This window comes from Urocitellus parryii, chromosome 9 (assembly GCF_045843805.1).
Source record: "Urocitellus parryii isolate mUroPar1 chromosome 9, mUroPar1.hap1, whole genome shotgun sequence".
NCBI classification, from domain to species: domain Eukaryota; kingdom Metazoa; phylum Chordata; class Mammalia; order Rodentia; family Sciuridae; genus Urocitellus; species Urocitellus parryii.
In genome coordinates this window covers 113,668,224-113,691,416 of record NC_135539.1, presented here as the reverse complement: position 1 = coordinate 113,691,416, position 23,193 = coordinate 113,668,224, and the positions used below count along the sequence as shown (strand labels likewise).

Below are 23,193 nucleotides of genomic sequence, written 5' to 3'. Positions count from 1 at the left end.
TTAATCTCCCTCCAGGTGATACTGATGCATGCTCAAGTATGAGAACGATGGAGCGAGGTGCTGTCAGCCTCCCTTCATTGAGGTGGAGAGACTCACTTATTAGCTCAAGGGCACCTGGATGGCAAGCATCAGAGCAGAGGTCGAATGCAGGCACTGTGCCCTGGGTCTGTCCTTCCTTTACATGGGTGATCCCCATAGTTGAAGCTGAGACGCAGCACACTCCCTGTGGGGAGGTCACTGGGGTCTCTTGCTGGTGAGACCTCGGTCGGTGGACTCTCCTCTTTGCTGGTAGCAAAACGTAACTCCATCTGGAAATGAATTGCTCTTGCCCAAGGGAAGCAAAGGGCAGATCACCCCAGGAATCATTCTGAAACTGTTTTATTAGGTGCTTAAAATAGCTCCTGGCAGATGGCATGTAGAAGGGGGGACAGGAGCAGAGCTGCCTATGACATTTACAAAGTTGCGTGTGTTTGTGAGAGCATGTGGATGTCCACGTGTCCATGCAGGGTAGTCAGAGAAGTTGAAGAATTTAGGAAGGGGCATAAAGGAGAAATGAGGGGCCATTCTAATGTACCCAAGACGAAAGAGGAGGAGGGCTTTAGACCAGGTTTACCGTGGCATTTGGGTAAATCCTCTGCCCTCTCTGAGCACATGCTGGTCAGATAAGTGTTGGTGACTGTCAGAATGAGCTCTCCTGAGGGTGTGAGGGGTGGGGGACCCACGGAACTGATGTGGGGGGTATAGCAGAGTCCCAGAAAGCTGTAGGTTTTGATGGGTTGAAAGCTTGAAATTTTGAAGGTTAAAAGCTGACACAGGAGCCCTGGCTTTGCAATTGAAAGCACTAGGAACTCACTTCAATTTCCTTATTTTCAAGGAAATGGCTATCTATGTAAATCTGAATCCCATTTAAGTGCCGAGATGGGAGATGTTCATCAAGCTAATCCTCCTGATAGACCCTGGAATTGTTGTGGGTGGCTGTTTCCCTTGGCAACTCTCAGCTGCAGTCTCGAATTCTGCAGCTGTGACTAAAATTCCCGGACCCTCTAATGCAGTAGTTCTTGACCTTTCTGAATTTTGGACCCATTTCAGAATCTTATTAAATCCAAGGTGTCCTCTCCAGAAAATTTCACATATACATATCCACAGAAAGACTTGTCAGCAATTTGCAGAGGCCCATGGACTCTCCATCTTTGAACCACTGGCTCTAGTGGAGGGCTTGAGAGGAGTGGCCATCCATGTTCTAGTGGCTCTGGGTCCAGCCCTGCCCTGACTCCTGGGTTCTCGTTCCCCTCCACCTCTCATTGTGAAATGAATGGAGATAATGATACCTTCATTATCTGCCTTCAGCTGTGCATGTTGCACTTTTACCAAGCAATGGCCTTTGAGCTCTGGAATGGTGAAGCCCGTGCTATCCAGCTATGGATCCTCTGCTTTGGTCAGCTCTGCCCCGCTGCATCCTGGGATCACTTCACACACAGACTCTTGCTCCTGCCCACCACACACCAGCTTCTGTAGTCCTTGTCAGTACCAGCGATGCTATCTCCCTTTATCTTTTTGCCTAGCATTGCACACCCCTGAGAAGAGTGCACTCCACTGTTTTCATTGCTCTTTGTGTAGAAGATAAGGTGCTACATGAGTAGAGCATTGGAATCTGGGATTAGAAGACCGGAGTTCAAATTCCAGCTCTATCCTTATTGATTGGGTGACCTTGGACCAGTTATTTAAATTTTCTAAGCCTCGATCTTCTTACCTATAAAATAGGTATCATCATCATCATCATTATCATCATCAGCAGCAGCAGCAGCATCTGTTCTGCCTAACTCATTGAGACGTCCCTAAGAGCAAATGAGAATGCAGTTACCAGTGAATTGAGTCATAGGCCACAACGGATCATGCATTACTCTTACTTAGGCTGAGCCTGGTTCTTTTCTTCCCATCCCACAGACTGACAGCCTGGCCCTTTTTGATTCCTGAGGGTGGCAGCAAGATGAGGAATAGCTCCTCAGCACCCTCTCAACCCACGAATGCTCCCTTGCTGCCAAGGAAGTTGCCATTTTCAAACAATGTCCCTTTCAGAGCTCCAAACCATCCAGAAGCAAAAAAAAAAAAAAAAAAAAAAAAAAAAAAAAAAAAAAACCAGGGCTCTTTTTGTGTGCAGTGGTGCTGGGGAGCGGGAGGGGCAGGTGGGGATTGGAAATTTCTGTAAACAAGGCCAAGGGGCGCTTTGGGTTCTTTGGCTGGTGACTAGAGGCACACGGAGGTGTGTGCAGGGTGGGAGGTGGTTGGGGGTCGTGATCATGACTGTGACCGGGCAGTGGAAGGTCCGGGAGGAGCAAGCAGCCTAGGGATGAGGATGAGAGAATGGCTCAGCAGGCCCCGTGGGAGGAGAACGAGGCAGGCCGCTGGCTGAAAGGAGATGGTGGGGACCCATGCTATAAAAGAGGCCCAGAAGCCAGATGAAGTGGTGACAGGGACCTACCGTCTAGGCGCATGCTGAGTGTGGTTTGGCTCAAAGTTCAGTCTCTGATGAGCTCTTGACTTGCTCAGCTGACATCTGAGCTCAGAAGCCAAAGAAGCCCATGGTCAAAAGCTGATATGGACTTGATTCTAATCCACAAGGGAGAACGGATTGGTTTCCTCCAGAGGAAACCACTGCATAATTTTAGAATTGAAAAGTTTCTAGATAATATCATCCAAGAGGTTTTAAAACTGAAGTCCTGGCAATAAAGTCACAAATTATCCTGAATTAAAAAAGAGGACAGTATCTAAAAATAAAAGTAGCTGCACAGGAGCTCTCTAATGCACACAGAGTTTACAAGTTCCAGTGTTCTCGAAAACTTTGACATACTTTTAAAGTGTATAAATTTGAATACAGTAGAGGACAATGTTAAGATAGAGTTCTGTCTCTGATGAGCTCTTGACTGGCCCAGGTGACATCTAGGGCCAGAAGCCAAAGAAGCCCACGGGCAAAATCTGATATGGACTTAATTCTAATCCACAAAGGAGAGCTGACAGCATTTGAATCCTGACTCTGCCACCTATTTGCTATATGACCTTAGAAATATCATTCAACCTTTCTGAGCCCTAATACTTAAATCTATAAAGCAGAGAAAATAGTGTCCACTTTATAAGGTAATAGTGGATGAAATGAAAGGGTCCATGTGACATCCCTGCTATTGTGGCTGGCACATGGTAAGTGCCCAATGTTAGACATTCTTGCCATTCCACAAAAAATAGAAGATGCTCTCAAACAAAGGGCAACTGCAAAAGAATAGCGCAGTGGGCAAGAATCATGCAGGGCAGGCAGAAGGACAGGTGATCGGACATCTGTGAAAACTCACAAGGGTTCCATTCATAAAGTCTTCAGGAGTGTAGATGTGGCACCTGGACCAGATGAGGCTCTGTGAATGGCTGGCAGAAGGGCAGGATGGTGACTTGCTCATGCCACTGCTGTCCCCTCAGTATGATGGGCTTTGACACCAAACAATCAGATGGAACTGAAGGCCATCGAGGTCATTCCTTCCCACCTTAAATTAGCTCCCGTCTCTGTTCTGAGGCCTTGGAGGAGACTGGGGGAGAGCAGGGTGCTGAGCCCACACAGGCGATGGTGGACCCTCCACCCACATGAACTACTGTGAAGAATTGGGGGGCGGCGGAGGGGGCCCAGAGCTAGTGAAGGAGTAAACATGGCTTCAATTTGCTAAAGTAGGGGAAGAAGAGACTCAGAAAACAAAGAGCTTGTTCAGAGTCCAGCCCTGGTGAAGTTCTAGAAGAGATTGAATAAACTGATCTTATGATCACCTCCCAACTGATGTCCCCACTTCTGCCCTTGTGAACCCTAAACCTCCATGCTTTGTTCTCTGTCTAGCAACCAGAGGGAACCCGTAGGTCTAATCATGCCCTATCCACTCAGAACCCTCCAGCGGCTTTCTGTCTTCCTGGAAGAACAGCCAAGTCTTTAGGTGGCCAGCAAGACCCAAGAGGATTGTGGCTGCGGCTGCTCTGACCTCGAGCACGGCAGATGCTCTCCCCCAGCCTCCCTTGCTCTACCCAACTAGCCTCCTGCTCTTGGCCTTCACCCTTGCCATTCTCTTGGCCCGGAGTTCTTTTCCTAGATACTGCTTGACTTACTACCCCAAGTCTTTGACCAAACGTCAGGTTCTCGATGAAGCCTTTCCTATCATCCCCTTCCTCATCTTTGACTTAAATTTTTCTCCATAGTTCTCATGATTCAATATATTGAACATTTTAACTTATGTCTCCTCCTCACTAAAATGCAAGGTTTCTGAACTCGGAAATTTTTGCCGCAGACCACTGCCCACCACATAGTCATGTTCATCAACTATTCGCTGCTTGGGAGGGAGGGAGGGAGGGAGAGAGATGGCTGCATCGGACTTAGAGAGCTCCCTGGCTTGGAGTGACCAATTGTCCCAGGTTCCCAGGACTGAGAGGGTTCCTGAAACAAGGGACTTTCAGTGCTAAAACCAGGAAAGTCCCAACGGGTCCCCTACACCGACCAGCCAGTCTCACCTACTTCCATGAAACGATGGATGTCTAGATTGAGAGTTCCCAGGAATGGCACAATCTCACTCTATCCTCTTTCTGGCACAGCCTCCCACGGAGTCTGCCTTGACAGCCCCGCAGATGAGATGCAGAAATGTAGGCTGCTAGATAGTATATTTAGGTGGTTTGTAGCTGGCTGAGCAGCCAGACGTGTTGATTAATGGACCCATGTCAGGCTGGTGGGAAGGCTGCCGCAGAGAGCCATCGAGCTGTCTCCTAGCCCAGATCTGCTCCACAATCTATTGGGGCTGTGGACGAGAACACGGGAGGCAGAATGGAATTTGCCAGTGGCGTGTACTCGAGAGGGAAATGCCCAACATCTAGGCTGTGTTTTGAAATCATCTCAATAGATGGAAATGATAGGCTCTAAGTAGAGACCTAAAATCCAACAGAAATAGTTTTCTATGTAAGATTTAAGAAAAAACAGGCCCCTCCACTTTTTTTTTTTTTGTACCAAGAATTGAACCCATGGGTGCTTAACCACTGAGACAAAACTCCAGCCCTTTCTTATATTTTTATTTAGACATAGGGTCTTGCTGAGTTGCTTAGGGTCTCACTAAGTTGCTGAGGCTGACTTTGAACTGGCAGTCCTCCTCCTGCCTCAGCCTCCTGAATCATGGGGATTACAAGGCATGTGTCACCACACCCGGTAAAAAACAGTCATCTCAAATGCACAGAGACCAGGCTTAATCGGATTTTGCTTGTTGTAAGCCAAGTATGTAGTCGACCACATGCTCCGTCTACTGTGAAAGCTAAGACTGCAGATGCTACCTCTGGCTGTATTAATAGACACTCAGAGCTGTGAGGTGGTCAGGGGAGGGTCTCGCTGTCCTCCCTGCTGGGGGACACACCTGGGCCCCGGGTCCAGCTCTGTACCAGGAGAGAGGCGGATCACTTGTGTCAGCTCCATTTCTAGCAATTCCAGGACACAGCACCCCACCAAGTACCTTTTCCTCCCTCCCCTCGGCTGGCTGTCCCTACAGCACCATTTCCTCTTCTAGCAGAAAAGAGGTCATTTCTTTCCCCACCTCCCCTATCTTAGTTCCTTGGAGTAGCCAATCGGTTCAGGACCGTGGAGTCGATTAAGAGACAGAATACATCCCCCATAATGACTTTTTCCACCAGAAGCAGAGATTCATTTCAAGCAGCTGTGAGCCACATGGCGGCTGGGAAGCAGCAGGGCCTGGGGCCAGGGAGCCAGAGTCGCATCATCCTCCTGGTGGAGTGACTTCTCCCTTGCCCCAGGAGCTCACAGCTTTTCTTGGTTTCCTATCTGTAAGGGAGGCGTCTGAGGGAAACAGGGATAGACCAGAGGCAGAAAATGGTCTGGGGGATTGGGGACTCCCAATCTCTGTCCCTGGTCTGATGTCTATCCAACCACAGGCTCATTTACAAGCATTTTGAGTTAAGAGGGACCTAAAGGGACTCTAAAGCTGCTGGGAGCACTTCTTAGGCTGCTATGACCCAGTCCAGGGCTCTTTGGGTGGCAGTGGGTGTGCAGATTCAGGAGCATTATGGGGCTCTGGATGCTTATTTAGGGGAAAAGCACTTTGATTTTCCATGCCAAGAAAGGTGTCAACTGTTGATGGATGGTCCTAAAGAAAAAGAGATGGTGACTTCCGACTCTGGCTCTCTATGATTGGTGCCACCCTGTCCCACCTCTTCCCTATAGAGCTTCCTAATCATGGAGGGCAGCAAATAGGCTACACGCCCCCAGGCCAGCTCCATCTAACGGTAGGATGTGGATTGGATGATTCCAAAGCTTATCTGGAATGCAGCCTGGGAGGGGGCAGGAGGGTCTGTTGGGTGATCGAGGGGACAGGGAGCATGGATAGATGTGGAAAGATCTGCACCCTTGCCTGAAGACCATATGCCTTAGAAGAGCATCTGTGAATGGGTGTCATTGAAATGGAGGCTGAGTGGGAAGAGGCAGAGGGACTGTCCCAACTCCCTTCTGCTGTCTATAAAAAAAGCCGAGGCCTGGAGCAAGTGTCAAAAATTCTAGCCACTGCAGACAGGCCAGCAGAGATTCTCAAAGTGTTGTCCCCACTCTAGTGGTCTGAGCATCACCTTAAAACCTGTTAGAAATGCCAATTCTTGGGCCCCACCCGTCCGTTGTAGTCTGGGGTTGGGATGTGGCTCTTCTGTGTTTACCAAGTCCCACAGGGGGCTCCATTGCAGGTTTAAGTATGGCAGTCCTGCCCAGGAGGAAGGAACTTTCTAAAACAGCCCTTTGCTAATGGTCTCTAGATCCTTGCTCTTGGTGATTATGGATGCTGCCTCAGCCTCTCCCTCTGGCTTTGGTGAGTGATCATGTTCTAGGTCTGTGGACCCTGATGTTTGTCTGTCCCTGGTCTGACATCTATCTGTGTATACATTTGCAGTCGTGGTGGTTTAGAATTGGCTTCCAACAAGTCTGCCACATGTTTTCTCTATCACAGGGGGACCCTAAAGCTCACAGTCACATCATTTCAGTCTTGGGAAACCCATTCCTTTCCTAGCCTGTCTCAGAAACAGAGCACGGTCACCCAGGAGCCTCGGGCTCTGGCGTTACCCTCTTGTTGGCCCACGGCCACACCCCTGCCCTTGGCTCAGTTGGCTTCCCAACAGATGTTCTTCTTCACATGGGGTTGTCAGGAGTCAAATCCGTTAAAACAAAACAAAACACCACACACACAAAAGCAAACCAAGTTCACTGCAAATTATGCTGAAATGGAAAGGAAAGATAAATGCAGCAATTTCCTATCCCACAGTCTTCCCCTCCTCAGATCCTCTTCACCCCACTCCCCCTCCTGCCCCAGCTAGCCAAAGTTCTCGCTGTCTTGATGATTTGCAATTCTCTGCATGACTCTGCCTCTTGGGTTTGTTTAATTAGAAATAGGCAGGGAAGTGCTTCCTATGCACTGGCATGTTAATTGCTTATCAGAGAAGGAGAAGCGGGGACCATGTTTGGTGATGGAAATTTCCGCTCTCTCTCTGTCTCTCTCTCTCTCTGCATCTTGATGTGTGTCTCCATTTTTCTCTTCCACCCCTCTCCTAGCTTCCAGTGTGATCTTCCTCCTTCTCTTCCTTGCTGGACATCATTAGCCTCTCCTGCTCTTTGTCCCTCTTCCCTAGCTCTCCTGCTCATAGCTAAAGGGACTCTCTGGGGGTGGAGCAGACCCAGAGACCAGAATTCAACTGAAAAGGAAAAACTCCCCACCCCCATCACTGTCAGCCTTTGAAGAGATCCCAGGGCAGAGAGCTCTTCCTTTGCTCTCAGAATGCAAAGGATGCTTTTCTTTTCATTTTTGTCCCCCTATCCCTTATCATTGTTGTTATTATGATTGTTTATTTTTATTTTTTACAAAACAGGAGAAAAGAGTGAATCAGGTTGGGGGCAGGTGACACATTTCTCCACAAAGGTACAAAATTGCCTATAGAAAGTCAGCGCTAGAGAGCCCAGGCTGCCTAGATGACGCGTTCCTGGGCATCCCTCTCCCCAAATGTCCTTCAGGCCCAGCTGGGGTCACTTTCCACATTGGGGTGATCCCCCAAGATGGGAAGGAGAGGCCTCCTTCAGCCCTTGCCCAGGTGGGGAACGAGCAAGCAACTGAGACTGTACAAAGAAGGAGAAGAGGAAGGGGTGGATCCTGTGGGCCAGGGCCTGGGGACACAGGCAGGGGAAAGCCAAGCAGAGGCCCAGCAGCCTCTGGGCATGTAGATAATGGGGAGGTGGGAGGCTCTAGCCAGAGTCCTTCCTGTTCCTTGGACATGTCCCTCATGAATGGCAGCAGAGGACCCCAGAAGATAAGAGCAACATTTTGGAGGCCTCAGGAGAACCCCTGGGAGCCACAGAGCCCCTGTGTCCTGGTCCAGCTGCCAGGCCTCAAGCACGTGGGCCCTTGCCGCTTTCCTGGCAGGGCATCTGGCCCAGATCGCTTCCCTTTTGATAAAAAGTAGTCCTAGTTATTTCTCTACCGCTGAGAACTGGCCGAGCTTCAGGAATTTTGAGACAACGGTGGCAACAGTGTCTCCCCTTCTGAGGATCGGGACAGCTTCCTCCCTGGATTCCAAGGCAGGACAAGGGGTGCAGACACCACCCGGATGGACGGGGCACTCCAGCCCCAGAAAGCCCAGGCTGGAAAGAGAGGCCGCCCACCCACCCCCTGTCTGGGCTGGCCTGTGCCAAGGTGGGCCATGAGCCCAGCTGCCAGCAGGAGGACAGCGAGAGCCAGGATGGCTATGAGCCCAGGCCGGTCCCCAAGGGCTCTGTGGCAAGGAGTGGCCTCTTTAGTCCTGGCCCATACACAAGCCAACTGGGTGTGGGCATCAGCAAAGGCCACTTGCAGGCAGGCCCAGTACTCTGTGGCCTGAAGGAGGCGGGTGATGTTGTAGCTGTGGGTGCCCCGGGGTAGGCGGGCCAGAGCAGTGGCCCCCTGGCCCCGGAGAGAGGAGGCAATGGACCAGGTGAGGTTGGTGGAAACTGTGTTGGGTGGGGGAACCCAAGAGAGCAGAATGTGATAGGGGTGGGTTTCCTGCACCCGCAGCTCCAGTCCCCGTCCCTCATTCCTGCCTGGCTGGGGGGGAGCATGGCCAACCACCACACTGACTGTCTTAGTGTCAGCCCCCACCAGGTTCTGGGCCACACAGGTGTACAGCCCTGCCTCTTCCACTGTCACTCTCCGCAGCTCCAGGGTCCCCTCGGGGTACACCCGGTATCTCCTGCCCGCATGGGCCGGTGTCAGTCGAACCCCAGTTGGAGTGACCCAGTAGATCTCAGGTTCCGGTTCGGCCAGTGCCCGGCAGTGCAGTACCATGGTCCCTCCGCTGGCCACCTGGAGGCTGGGGGGGAAGCTGCGGGGGGAGATGAGGGGCAGGCAGTGGTCCGTCATTTCCCGGAAGGGCACCTCACGGACTGGGCGTCGCTGGAGATCCGGGGGCTCAGCGCACAGGGTGGACTGTGGCTCAATGAAGCGGACACGGGTGCCCGTGGCATTGGCCCAGCGGATGACACAGTCACAGCGGATGGGGTTGCCGTGGAGCCCCACCTCCTGCAGGTTGGGCAGGGACTCCACCGTCTGATGGTGCAAGGCACTGAGAGCATTGTTGTTGAGCATGAGGGTCTCCATCTGGGGCAGGTGGTGGAAGGCGCGGGGGTGGATGAAGGACAGCCGCGGGTTGTTGGTGATGTCTAGCTTGGTCAGCTCGGGGAGGTTGACCAGGGCGAACTTGTCAATGGAGACCAGCTCCTCCATGTTGTTCAGCCCCAGCTCCTTGAGATGTAGCATGTTAGCAAAGTCTCCGGGGCCCACCCGCTGCAGCGGGTTCTTGTTCAGGTCTAGGAACTTGAGTCCAGGCACCTGCTCTAGGGCCCGCCTGGGCACCTGGGCCAGCTGGTTGTCATAGAAGGAGAGGCTCTCCAGGCTTTGCAGCCCTTCCAGGGCATAGTCGGAGATCTCCCGAAGGCTCATACCTGCCAGCACCAGGCTGCGCAGGTTGGCCAGCGGCCGGAAGTTCATGTCCAAGATGGCGTCCACCTTGTTGCCACCAATCATGAGGATCTCCAAGTTGGGCAGCATCTCAAACCAGCGGCTGTCGATGGCCCTGAGCAGGTTGGAGTTCAGGTGCAGCCGCAGCAGGTTGCTGAGCCCCGAGAAGGCCCTGGGGGCGATGCGGTAGAGCTGGTTGTGGTTGAGATAGAGCTCCTGCAGGCCGGCCAGCCCCGCGAAGCTGTGGTCCTCCAGCCGCGCCAGCTGGTTCTCCTCCAGGTGCAGGCTCAGCAGCTGGGGCAGGGCCCGGAAGTCACAGTCACGGGCGTCCGAGAAGCTGTTCTGGGATAGGTCCAGCTCTGTGAGGTTGGCCAGGTAGGCGAGCTCACTCTGGTCCACGCGGCTGATGCTGTTGCTCTGCAGCAGCAGAGTCTGGGTCCCTGCTGGGAGCGCCGGGGGCACCGCCGTCAGGAACAGGTCATTGCAGTCCACCGTGGTGGCCTCTCGGTAGGAGGAGCGAGGCGTATACCAGGGCCGGATCTGGCAGGCACACTGGGGGGGGCAGGGCACATGCCAGGGCACCACGGGCACAGCAGCAGTGGCACCAGCCACACAAGCTATCAGGATGGGGGCTACGAGGAGCCTCATGATGGCGCTGGGGGACAGGGGACCATCCACAAGTAGATCCAGTCCTGCTTTTCGTGTTTTGCAGGTTGAGGGTCAGCAGCCCTGCCAGGGCCTGGGGAACTGCCGTCCCAGGACAGTCATTCTATGTGGGCATGGGTGGGTGTCACTCTGTGCCCTCCTGGGTGTGGCTCCTCATCCTCGTGCGCTGGGTCTGGGCCTGTTCCCTCATCGCCATGGCCCGTCACAGGCAGCCCTGGAAGGAGAGGGTGGAGAGTTAAGGAGCAGCAGGAAGTAGATTCTACCCCCTTCCTCCAGTCTCTCTGCTCAAAGGGACAGCAGAGGGACCACTGGAGCCAGGCTTCTTGGGTTCTGTCCTGCTGTCCTTAGGCTTTGATGTCCTTTTCTACCACCTGGCTAGCAGCTGACAGAGTCCTCCAGGAAGAGCCCTGGGATAGTGAAGGGGTCAGGGGGCAGTGTCTGGAGGGAGAGTGGATAAGCTGGGATTGCTGTCTTTGGAGTCATTCTGAGCCCACAAAAATGTGGAATGGATTCTTCAGCCTTTCTTACCTCTTTCCTCCTTCCCTTCCTGGCTCACTTGGTAAATGCCAGATAAAATGAGAATTTCTAGAAACCCCCCTGGTTTTGTAAGTGGGAAGTGGGTGGTGGAAACAAGCCCAGCTTATAAAAACTGGAATGCACTCCCCAAATCTTGTAGCAGAACGACAGCAGACCCTGATCCCACATCCACAGAGGCCAGGGAGGTGGACTAGTCCTGCCTGGAATCTGCTTAGGCTTTCTTGGTTGTGTGTGTGTGTGTGTGGGGGGGGGGGGCTGCTTCTCTCTGTGGCCATTTCCCACCCTGGAGACAGGGACTTTCCCTGCCCAGTAAGCTGCCACAGTGACCCAGGAGGTTGTAGGGTTCAGTAGCCTGGGGCTGAGCCCTGCTGGGAAAACCTTCTGTGACCTGGCCTGGCCAGTCTGCTTCTGACTTTTCTGGTTACCACCTGCTCACCCACTGTGCACAAGTCTTCCAGTTTGAAGTCACAGTGACACACCACTCTTTCTTATTGTCTCTTAGAAAACTACTTGTTCTTCAAGACTCAAGCTCATCACCTCCCACAGAAAGCTTCTCCTAACCCTCCACCCCTGCAGACTGAGGGACTGGCCTCTTGCTCCAACAGTGTCCACGCTCCCCACGGGCACAGCCCTGACCACATCTGTGCAAAGTATTCTCCAACTAGAGACCTGTCTTGCTAACTGTTGTGCTAATTGTTGTGCCAGGAGCATGGCACAGGTCCTCAGTGAGTACGTATTATAGGACTCAAGCCCCTTCCCCCAGGAGCTCACCCCCCCCCCCCACCTGGAATCCAAGCCTCTGCTGCTTCCTCCCTCCTGGCTATGGATAACCAACCCAGGTTCTCTCTCGGACCCCAGGACCAGGCCAGGCCACCCTGGAGGCAGGTTCAGCTTTGACCTAGAACCAAAGATGGAAACAAAAGCAGGTCAGACCCCCATGCTTCCTTCTTCGCCTGGTCTGACTCCTAAGTGGAGACGATTCCAGGTGGACTTTCAGTCCCAGGTTACCAGGGAAACGCACAAACACTGTTGGCACCTACCATTGATTGGCCAGGACTCTATGAAGACCCTGTACATCTCATTTCACTTAACCCTCATGACATGCCTGAGAGATAAGCTTTCACATCCTTAGTTTGCAGATGAAGAAACTGAGGTTCAGAAGAGGCCAAAGGCCTTGGCTCAAGCCCTGTAGCTGGCACCCAGCCAGAGAGAGGAAGCAACCTGTCTGGAGGTTGTGCCAGCTATACCGGCTTCTCTGCCCCCAAGTCTGGGTCAAACCCGCCTTGGGCCCCCGAGGCCTGGGGTGCACTGGTGCTGCAGCAGGAGGCGGGTGCCCGTTGCTATCCTTACTCGGGAGCTGTGGAAAGCCCAGAACTTTCGCAAGAAGGGACAGCATGCCGCCAAGCTCCCAACCTCTCAACTCCCCAGAGGGGCTCTTGGCCACTCCATTGGGCTTCCAGAATGCTAGGGAGGGAGTAGCTGGAGGCAGGGTCCCTTCCCTGAGTTGGAGAGCATCGTGCCTGTTTACTTCCGACTGCTTCCCACTTTCCTCTGCAGCTATTTCTGAAGGTGGAAAAAACAACCATGACTTGAAAGGCACAGAGGTTTGCGTAGGGGTGTGTGTGCTGACACGTCAAATTCAGGGGAAACAAATACACGTGTGCACATGTGCTCACAAGCCAGCACACATGTGCAACGGGAAGCCTGGGGAGCCTAGCTGCCCAAGCCAGGGATTGGGGTCAGGGACAGGCCAAGGTGGCGGGCGGGTTGTGGTGTGCAATGGGGGCAGAGAGGAAGCAGCTGAGTCCTGAAGTGGTCCCTGCCAATGAACAGGACCTAAGCTTCTGCACATTGATGTACCAGAGGGCACTGACCTGTCCAGACCTAGAACAAGAGAGCAGATCCACCTGCAAATAGATCCAAAACTTGGCTGTAGCACTCACTAGCCTGGGAAAGCTACTTGATCTCGCAAGCATCCCTTCCCTTATGTGGAAGACTGTCGTTGGAATTACAACAGTTTGGGTGTGTTGCACACAGACCTCTGGATGTCTCCCAGGTTGGGAGGTTCTCCAGCCATAGGGCTTCTCAGGGCACAAAAAAACCTGGATCCTAGAGCTGGATGTGGTAGCACACGCCTGTAATCCCAGCGGCTTGGGAGGCTGAGGCAGGAGGATCGTGAATTCAAAGCCAGCCTCAGCAATTTAGTAGGGAGCTAAGCAACTTCGTGAGACCCTGTCTCAAAATAAACTACAAAAAAGGGCTGGGGATGTGGCTCAGTGGTAAGTGCCCCTGGTACCAAAGAATAAGGAGGAGGAGAAGAAGGAGGAGGAGGAGGAGGAGGAAGAGAAGGTGTTGAAGTTGGATCCTAGGACTCAACAAGTTCCCACTAAGCTTGCCTGCTGGGGGAGTGGGGCGAAGTGGGTGGGTGGGAGCTGTGGGCTGAAATAGATCACATGTCACAGCTTCAAACGGTGCCATACTGGGTGTGGCACCAAAACCTCAAAATGATTGTGAGTCCAAGACAGTTCCCAGGTGGAGAGGGCTTTACAGGAAGGGCCCCAGCCTGTCCTCAACCTTCAGATGCCGCCTGGGCCAGGGCTTCTCTCTCCTCCTCCCACACCTCTGTTCCAAGTGCTGAGTCAGCGCTCAATGACACAGAGGGGACCCAGAAACCACTGAGAAAGCTCCACTCCAGGCAGCTCCCCGCCCCTGGCCTCTGGGGCTGCTGGGCCATCTAGGTGAGGCAGAGCTCATTTCTGTGGACACAGAGCCTAGAACTGGGCGCTGGGATCCAGGGAGAGGCAGGGGTTGGTGACTCCTGTTCATGCTGTCCCTCTGACTCCCTGGCATGGCACAGGCCCAGACAAGTCCTGCCTCTCCTTGCTGAGCACACAGCCCCTTCCAGGATGGGGCTGGGAGCTGCCCACTCACCTGCCATCACCATTTACGGCTGTCTTGCACATGGCCCACGCCTGCAGGCTGATTAGCAATTCCTATTGGGGGAGCTGCAGAGAAAGCTAATTGTCTTTTATCTACAATCTCCTGGGTGATCAGGAGTTCAGACCATCACGTGTACATTTTCCCCCACTGGAATGCAAACTCCTTGTGGCAGGGCCCATGTCTTACATGCTTTCTGTGTCCCCAGAGCACCAAGTGTAGGAAAACATGTAGATCACATGCACGTTTTATTTAATCCTCTTATCAACCCTGTGTACAGGGGGAAAAGGAATTATTAGTTTCATTTTGCCTGGGAGGCAAGCGAGGGTCAGAAAGTTTAAGTGATTTGTCAGAGGTTGCACAGCTTCTATGAAGCCGGGGCAGAATTCCAGCCCTGGGTCTTTTACTGTGTAACCTGCCCCACCAACCCAGCCCACGGGGATCAACGCCTGCTCTGCCCAAGCAGAGTGCAGGGCGGGCTCCCAGTGCCAGCCTCCTTGCAAACTCCTTTAGAGACAGACCTGGGTCTACAAATCGACCTGACTCCCATCTGCAGGGCCCTTGAGCCCTTCCTCTTGAAAAGGCTTTGAGGGCAAATCCAGGTGAAGCACTTCCTACAGAGAGCATCTCGGATGCTTCTAGAATAGGAAGTGTGCAATTGATCCTCTGGACCCCCCCGCCCCCCCCCCCCCGTGAAACTACGCCCCTTGGCAAAGCTCTAAAGGAAGAGTTCTGGGGACACTGTGGTCAGAAGCTGGCGCTGTGTCCCTCCTCCTTTGGCCCCGCCCCCAGCACAGCCCGGTGCTCCCGCCTGGCATCCAGAAGGAGGCGGTGGCGCCCGCGGTCTCTCCCTCCCTCCTCTCCTCCTGGTGCCCCGCCCCAGCCTCTGGGAGCTGAGGGTCCAGAGGGAGGACGGCAGGCGGTGATCGATCGCCTGGCCTTGGCTGCTTCGGTGCCAGGTCCCCCTGAGCTGCGGAGACAGATGGGCAGCATAATTGAGTGCAGCGTTGATAAACTCCGGCCTCCTCGGCAGCAGATAAGCGCCGGGTGGGAGGGATGCGGGAGGAGGAGGAAGGCCGGCCCTCCATCTGCACGCGGGGCCTCCAGCTCCTCGGCGAGGTGAGAGGGCCCCTCACTCCCACCTCTCATTTAATCACACACGAGCAGAACCTCGGGGCTGGAGGAGACCTCAGCGTTTATCTAGTCTTCCAGAGTCTGAATTCCATAAATAACTTAAGCCAAGGGGGATGGTGGAGGGGGAGAGCCTTGCGATCAGGGTGGGAGCCTGGCTCCCTGGCTGTCTGCTGTGTGACCTTGGGTAAATTACTTAACCTTCTGAGCTTCAAATGCTTTAGCTAGGACTACGGAAGGGAGGCGCAGGAAAAGTGTCTGTTAGTGCCCTTCACCCCCCCCACCCATAGTGGCCTTTCATTTCTTTTTCTTATCTCTCTCCTTTTGCAATACTTTCATAATGTTGAGGTATAAAATATTCACAGCAGTGTGCAAAGGGCACAACCCCCAAGTTCAACGAATTTCTATGTATGCAGATACCGGGCAACCACCACTCAGATCAAGATATTAAAACTCCCAGCACTCCAGAAGATTCCCACAAGCCCCCTCCCAGCCAGTACCCTCCCACCTCCGAACAGTCAGTTCATCTTTGAAGCTCTCTCCTTTTGCATCACCACATGAGACCAGGGACTTTGCGGTTTAGGTGACTCTAGCACTGGGGAACTTAAAATCCACTAAATTCCTCCTCCTACCTCAGAGTGCGCCATGTTCTCAGGATCTCCTATGTAACCTGTGGTTACCAGAAAGAGATCCTGAGCCTTTTTTTCTGCTCTGAGTTCCCATATTAGACACTGCTCTACACCTTAGGGCCCCAGCTCTGGCTGAACTCCTTATGACCTGGGCCTGCTTATGCCAGGCCACCTTGAGGCAGGAAGATGGCTTGGTAACTTCCTGGCCTCCAGGCACCTAGATCTTTTTATCGCAAAGTTCTGGGGCACTAAGTAGGAGAACAAATCAGAGGTGACTTGGAAGGAGAGGCCCAGCCCTATACTCCTAGCCCTTTGTTCCCACTAGATGTCCCAGAGCCCCTCACATTCAACTTGTCCCAAAGCCAACATCTCCTCCCACCAGACCTGCTCTTGCTTCTTTGGTCCCATTTCTGCCAGTTAGCGTCACTCCCGCCAGTGCCCAGGACTGGAAATCCCCATCTTGATCCACCCCCTCCACATACATACTTTCTCTTTCCATTCTTGCTCTTGACCCTTACGAGGGGCCTCTCTTGTGTTCTCCTGCACACTCCAGGGGGACCCTCTTGTTCTCAGACACATGATGCTCAACCCAGCAAACTGCTGTTCTCTTCCACACCTTGCCGTGAATGCACTTCTCCAAGTTCAACCATCAAACTCTTCTTGAATCATAAAAACCCATCCCAAGGCTGGGAGTGAACTCAGGAGAAGAGGGCTTGCCTGGCATGCAGGAGGTCCTGGGTTCCATCCTGTCTGTCAATCAAACACACCAACTCAAATGCCACCTTCTCTTTGATGAGGTCCCTGATCACTCCCACAGCTGCTTGAGACTGAACAGACCCTACAGCACCTTCCTCAGCATTCTGCAGGGAGTCTGTCTACCCAGTCAGGCTCTGAGCCCTGTGAGGAAAGCATGGCTTGCCACCCATTCCTGGGTATCCAGGGCCTGGCAACTCACTTTCTTTGCAGGGTTAAGGGGTGTTCTCCTATTAACTGGGGACCCAACCAAACTGTATTTGGTGAGCCACAAAAACAATTTAAAGTGGATACAGTATGCATCTTTAAAAAGATGAGTGGAATAGGAGATGTGTGTGCATCGACTAAGTGTTGTTTGAGGTGCTTCCTCCCAAGCCCCACTTTTACAGACACATCCACTTGTGAAGAGGCAAAGTGCCAGAATTCCCCTGGCCTCAAAAAATCATTATTCTCAGCCCAGAGCAGCAGTGCATGTTTGTAATCCCAGCAACTGGGGAGGCTGAGGCAGGAGGATTGCAAGTTCAAAGTCAGCCTCAGCAACTTGGCCTTAAGCAACTCAGTGAGACCCTGTTTCTAAATAAAATATTAAAAAGGGCTGGGGATGTGGCTCAGTAGTTAAGAGCCTCTGGGCATCTCTTTTGGTGAGGTGAGTCCCTTCCATGTGACAGTCCCGAGGGCTTCCATGTATCAGGATTTCCATTTGCTAGTTGCTATATGCACCTCGTCCCCTTCCAGCTCTGCCCCATAACCCTGTGAGGAAAGTGCTTTTTAGATAAGAAACTTAAACTCAGGGAAGCTAAGGGACTAGACCCACAGCTAGTAGGTGAAGAACCAGATGGACCCCTGAAGGGTCTCACTCACCAGTCTTGGCTGTTTGGCTGATTCTGTTTCCAGCGTTTACCTGACCTCCCGGGGTGGCAGGGCAGGGCAGGTGGGGGCCTCTTTTGGACAGGAGCTGAGGTTTCCTTTGTCTGGCCTTGCCCTCCCCTCCAGTCTGGGATGCCAGGGGCCAGGGTTCCAGTAAAAAACCTGTCGCCAGGCCCTCTACAATGCCAGGTCCCTGGCTGACCCGGCAGAGGGCGTGAGAGCTGGATCTCTGGAAGAGAGCCTGCCTCATTATTTCTTAATTAGGATGGAGGGCACCAGCAGGTAGCACACAGTCATTTCCGTCTGATTGCACTGCACCAAACAGGCTGCAGGGGAGCCGAGCCAGCCTGCTGGGCCATGGAGAGCAGCTCCAGGTTGAGCTGCCTCCTCTCGCTGCCAGGGCTTCTGCCGATCCACAAGGAAGCTGTCTCTGACCCCCAGTGCCCTCTCCTGGGGTGCTTAGGTCCCTCCATCAGCACCTGGTGCTTTCCCTGCAGACTGTGAGCTCCCTGGGGCAGGAGCTGTGCTCTAAGTTGCCAGTTCTTGCAACAGGCTGGCACACAGTAGGAGCTCAGAGAAAATTTGAAGGAGAAAGAAGGAAGGAAGAAAAGAAGGGCCAGGAGGCGCAAGGCAGGGGAAGGGGCTGGTTGTCTTAGAGCTCAGGAGCCCAAAGGACCCGCCGCTTGGGAAGTGGGCTGGCTGGACTGACCCTTCTGTCTCTTTCCTTGCCAACTTCACAGAGACAGATGCCAGCCCAGAGCTTGTCTTCCCTGGGCACACACCCCACTCTCCTTCCCTCCATGGCCACGATAGTTTTTCCCCTACCACTGGCCTCAGGGTGAGGAAGGCACTTATCTCTGAGTCAAGTTTCTGCTCCTGGATTTCACATAATCCTATGCTAACCTTCACCTTTCTGGAACTCTCTCCAGAATTCTGCACACTCCACCAGCTCTCTGGGAGCTCAGGGTAGAGGTTAAATATGGACTGAGTCCTGTTGCTGGCTGGCCCTGGGATCTTGAACATCTTCATTTGGATTCTTCATCTACAGGATGGGGAAAGATCTGTCTCACAGGAGAATCTAAAGAGGATGTCTACACAGTAGCTGGTTCAGTCCAGTTTCTTTCCCTTGTATCCACTTCAATTTGTTGGAGACCTGGGGCTGCATCTTGTCTTCTAGATCACCTTTGACCTAGGTGATCAGGGAACCCTCTTTTTCTGAGCTTTTCCACTGCAGGCTGATACTCCTTCCTAAGAAAATCTGTCCTCTTCTGTGTCACCATAAGCATGCCCTGGGCCCTCCAGTCCTCAGGACAGCTCTAGGACCCAGTGCATGGATAGACACTTGATGTCTGATACAATGCTCAGCCAATAAACCACCCAGCTGCAGCTCTTCCCATGGAGGTGAGAGAGCCTCTGTTCCCAGAAGCTCCCTGCAAGGATTGAGAGGGCTGTTCAGAGAGGACTTCTAATGGTCCAGCTTGATGACATCCTACAGACATTCCACTTTGGCCACAGTCACCAGCCAGATGGGCAGTCATGCCCAGCTGCTGACCCATGAGCTTCTCTAGCCTCCCTTCCTGGGATCTGGACAAGGTGTGCATTAAAGGCTCCCTCCCATATCCAGGGCCTCGGGATGCCCCCTTAGCCACAGTAGATCACTGTGAGCTAGGGACAGGGCAGGGGAAGGAGAGGGACAATTTCAGAGAGACGTAAGCAATGCTCTTTCCTGTCCTCAAGCCTTTGCACACACAGTGTCCTTGCCCTGAGGTCCTCTTCCTTGATTGCTTATCTGGAAAATTCCTTTCTGTCTCCAAAGCTCAATTGATACTGCACCTCTGTGACTATTCCCTGATCCTCTGCACCCTCCATTAAACAGTCCCTTGCTCCCTTTGCCCTCCAAGATGATGCTTGGCTCCTCTCTGACTGTAAGCTGCCTGAGGGCAGGGGCAGGGCTTGGTGGCCCCACATGGATAAGGAGGTGGTGCTGGGGAGTAAGTGCTGCTTGCAAGGAGTTTTGGTCTCTCTCAGGGCTGTGGTGCAGGGGGACAGACCCTCTGGCGCGGCAGGGAGGCGGCAGAGCGAGCAGGGAGCAGGCCAGTTAAACACGGAGAAAGGCCAAACCCTTCTAACGGAAAAGGAAAATGAAATCAGAATGAAAATTGATGAGGCGGAGAGAAAAGGAGACTCGTTTCATCAGCAGGTTTGCCAGATGAAGCTCAGAGATAAATCACACAGCGGAAGGAGCCTTGGTCTCGCGCAGGGCTCGCGCCTTCCCCCTCTGTCAGCTGTCTCGGGCAGGCCACCGAGATAAATGGCTGCAGCTGAGGCCGATGGTGCCTTTTTTTTTCCCCTCTCCCCCTCTAACTGCAGTGAGAATGGTCTATCAGTTCTCACCACCTCTTTTAGGGCTGCCCTGGCCATTCCCTCACCCAGGCCTTTCTCTTGCAGTCCCCCGACTCCACCCTCTCGCCTTCTCCACCCCTCGGCCAGCTTCTTGGAAGCCACAGAGGAGGCAGAGGAGGGCAGGGGAGACAGCACAGCATTCAGGGACAGACTTTGCAGTGTGGTCCCTTCTTGCCCTAGGCCTTGGGCTCCTCACAGGAAAAGCGAAGGGGTTGGGCTAGAGCACTGGTTCCCAAACTATGGTCCCTGGACCAGCAGTGCCAGAAAAAAAAAAAAAAAAAAGAAAGAAAGAAAAAGAAAAAAAAAATTGGAGGCCTGTCCAGCCCTCCCCCATCAGAGCCTCTGAGGGTGGGTGGGGCCTAGTAACTTGTGGCTGAACAGACTCTCCAGGTAATTCTGATAAACACCTGATAACCTCTAAGGTCCAAATCTATAAACCAAGAACAGTGACACCTAGAAGTGCTCAATTAAAAAATATATGTGACATACACCTGTCATCCCAGTGACTCAGGAGGCTGAGGCAGGAAGATCATGAGTTCAAGGCCAGCCTCAGCAACTTAGTGAGGCCCTAAGCAATGCAGTGAGACCCTCTCTCTAAATAAAATATAAAAAAGGGGCTGGGGATATGGCTCAGTGGTCAAGTGGCCCTGTCATTAAACTTAACCCTGGGTTAAATCCCCAGTCATATATATATACCATTGTTACTACCCTGACAGATTATTCTAGAACCCCCCTCTATCCTGGCCACAAGAAACTCTATACAAGGAGCATTAACAGAGCCTTGATTGTACAGTATCCTTCATGCATATAAGGGACTAGGGATACAAATTACAGGTAGGGCAGATGGGTACTCAGGTTAAAAACAAAAGAAAACTCTGGATTAGGGTATAAAAGTTGTCACAGAGCAAGAATGGCAATGCTCAACCTAGGGGGGAGACCACGACTCTACCTCATGTAGGAAGTTGGTCAAATCAGAGGAAGTTTGCTTAAAAACATTACATGGTGCACAAAGGGATGGGTAAATTGGATGGTATGCAAATTGTCCTTCAATAAAATTGTTTTTAAAAACTCATGGGGAGTGTTGCCTGGACCAGCAGGTCTGTGGATGCAGACTGCAGAAGATGTTCTGCACCAGGAGCCAAGAGCCTGGGATAAAAACAAAGGAAGTGAATTCCAAGGAGACATTCCTGGTAGGTCCTGCAAGTGTGGAGAGGACATTGTCTGCACATGATAACTGCAGGCAGAGGGCAGTGGAAGAGGGCAGGTGAGCCAGTAACCACTACAGCCATCAGTAGTCATATTTATCAAGACCAGATGCATCTTGCAGGTGTAATCTTCCATACCCACCACCCTGTGTTGTGTGTCGGAATGTATGCCCCAAATTCATATGCTGGAAACTCAATCTCCGGGACCTAGAGTTGGGAGGTGGGGCCTTTGTAGAGGTATTCAGATCATGGAGGCTCCATCCTCTGGGATGGATTAATGCTGTTATGAAAGGAGGGCATTTGGTCCTTTTTTTGGTCTGTCTGCCTTCTGCCATGTGAAGATGCAGTATCCAAGGCACCCTCTTGGAAGCAGAGAGCAGTCCTCACAGATGCTGGCACTTTGATCTTGGACATCCCAGCCTCCAGAAATGTGAGAAATAAATTTGATCTTTATAATCACTCAGAGTGTGGTATTCTTTTATAGCAGAACAAATAAGACATATTTGATTCTCACAGATGCCAAGACCCCCATTTTAGTGGAAAGAGCATTGAGTGTCTTTCCCAAGATCCAAGCCAACAGGTGATAGGGATGAGGCTTCCAAGTCCAGTCCTCTCTTCCCAGTGGGAGGGCAGTCATGTTAGAGGTAGCCACTGAAGGAGTCTGACTGTGAACCAGGCTTTGGGGTAGGGGCCGGAGTGGAGCGGAGTGACAGTACCGTATCACAATAACACTGCCATGGGGGTGACTAGCTCCATCTCACCAATGGTGCCTAAGGACATTAAGCTGGTAAAGCAGATGCTGAAGCCTGTGCTCTAAACACCAACCCATACCTTCTTCCAGCCCCCTTCTTCTTTAAGATCAGAATGGAATGGAGGAGACTTTCAGTTGACTTCTTTTTTTAAGTACAGGGGATGGGACAGGGCCTCTTGCATGCCAGGCAGGCACCTGAGCTATGCCCCTAGCCCAGCTTCGTCTTAATGAAGCTCCCTAGAGTTTGGGCCGAACCAAGAGAAAAATCAGGTGCCTGGCTTAAGCACAGTAGCCCTTCTTCAAGGGAAGGAAGGTCTTTACCCGCCGGGTAGGGGCTCCCTCTCCTCCATGCCCACCCATGCCTTCTGAATCCAGCATGCCGGCTGGGGGACCAGCAGACTGCTCTCATCTGTGATCAATAACAGGCATAATTCAGTGACTGTGGCAGGGACCAAGGAGTGTAGGTTAAATCAATATTTAGAAGCTTCAAAATTAAACTAATTAAGAGCAAACCCTAATGATTTTTACTGTCTGGGAATAAAAAAAGATAAAAAGCCCTCCTATATTTCATGATTCTACTTTAGTAGCTGGTAATAATTCGGGAAGAGCAGAAAATGGAAAGTACTCCCAGCCCGCCGTGTTCTGCATTGCGGGAGAGGGAGCCCTGGTCCTCCCGAAGAGAAGGGGGAGGAGAGAAGGGGTGAGATGAAAGAAGCAGAAGTGTACACAGCACAGGCTGCAAGGCCACTGGCTTGGGAGGGGGACATTGTCATGGGTTGAACTATGTCCCTCTATAAAGGTACATTGAAGCAATTTGCAAATGTGACCTTATTTGAAAATAGTCTTTACAGATCAAATTGAGTGAAGATGAGGTCATCAGGGAAAATCCTAATCCACTGTGACTAGGGTCCCTATAAGAAGAGGAAAATGCCATGCAAAAACACAGTCACACTGTCACACTTCAGACCATGTGCTATGGAGGTGGAGACCCAAGTGCTGCCACTGTGAGCCGAGCCATGTCACCATGGATGGCCACCACCAGAAGCTAGAGGAGGCCAGGAAGAATGTTCCCCTACATCCTTCAGAGGGAGGGAGACCCTCCTTGACTTTGGCTTTCCAACCTCTAGAACTTGAGACAATACATTTGTGTCATTTTTAAGGCCCCCTTTGTGGTACTTTGTAATGGTGGCTGCCAGAAGCTAATAGAGATCCTGATTCTAGTCCCCACTCTGCCACATACCAACTGAGCAAACTCAGGCAAGATGCTTAACCTTGATCAT

General features: G+C 52.3%; 1 protein-coding gene across 1 annotated transcript; it reads right to left on the bottom strand.

Moving 5' to 3' along the window:
• Window positions 1-8,543: 8,543 nt before the first annotated feature.
• Lrrn2 (leucine rich repeat neuronal 2) lies at window positions 8,544-10,682 on the bottom strand. Its single transcript, XM_026397196.2, has one exon. The coding sequence runs from the start codon at window positions 10,680-10,682 to the stop codon at window positions 8,544-8,546; it is 2,139 nt and encodes a 712-aa protein (XP_026252981.1).
• Between the last annotated feature and the right edge of the window lie 12,511 nt (window positions 10,683-23,193).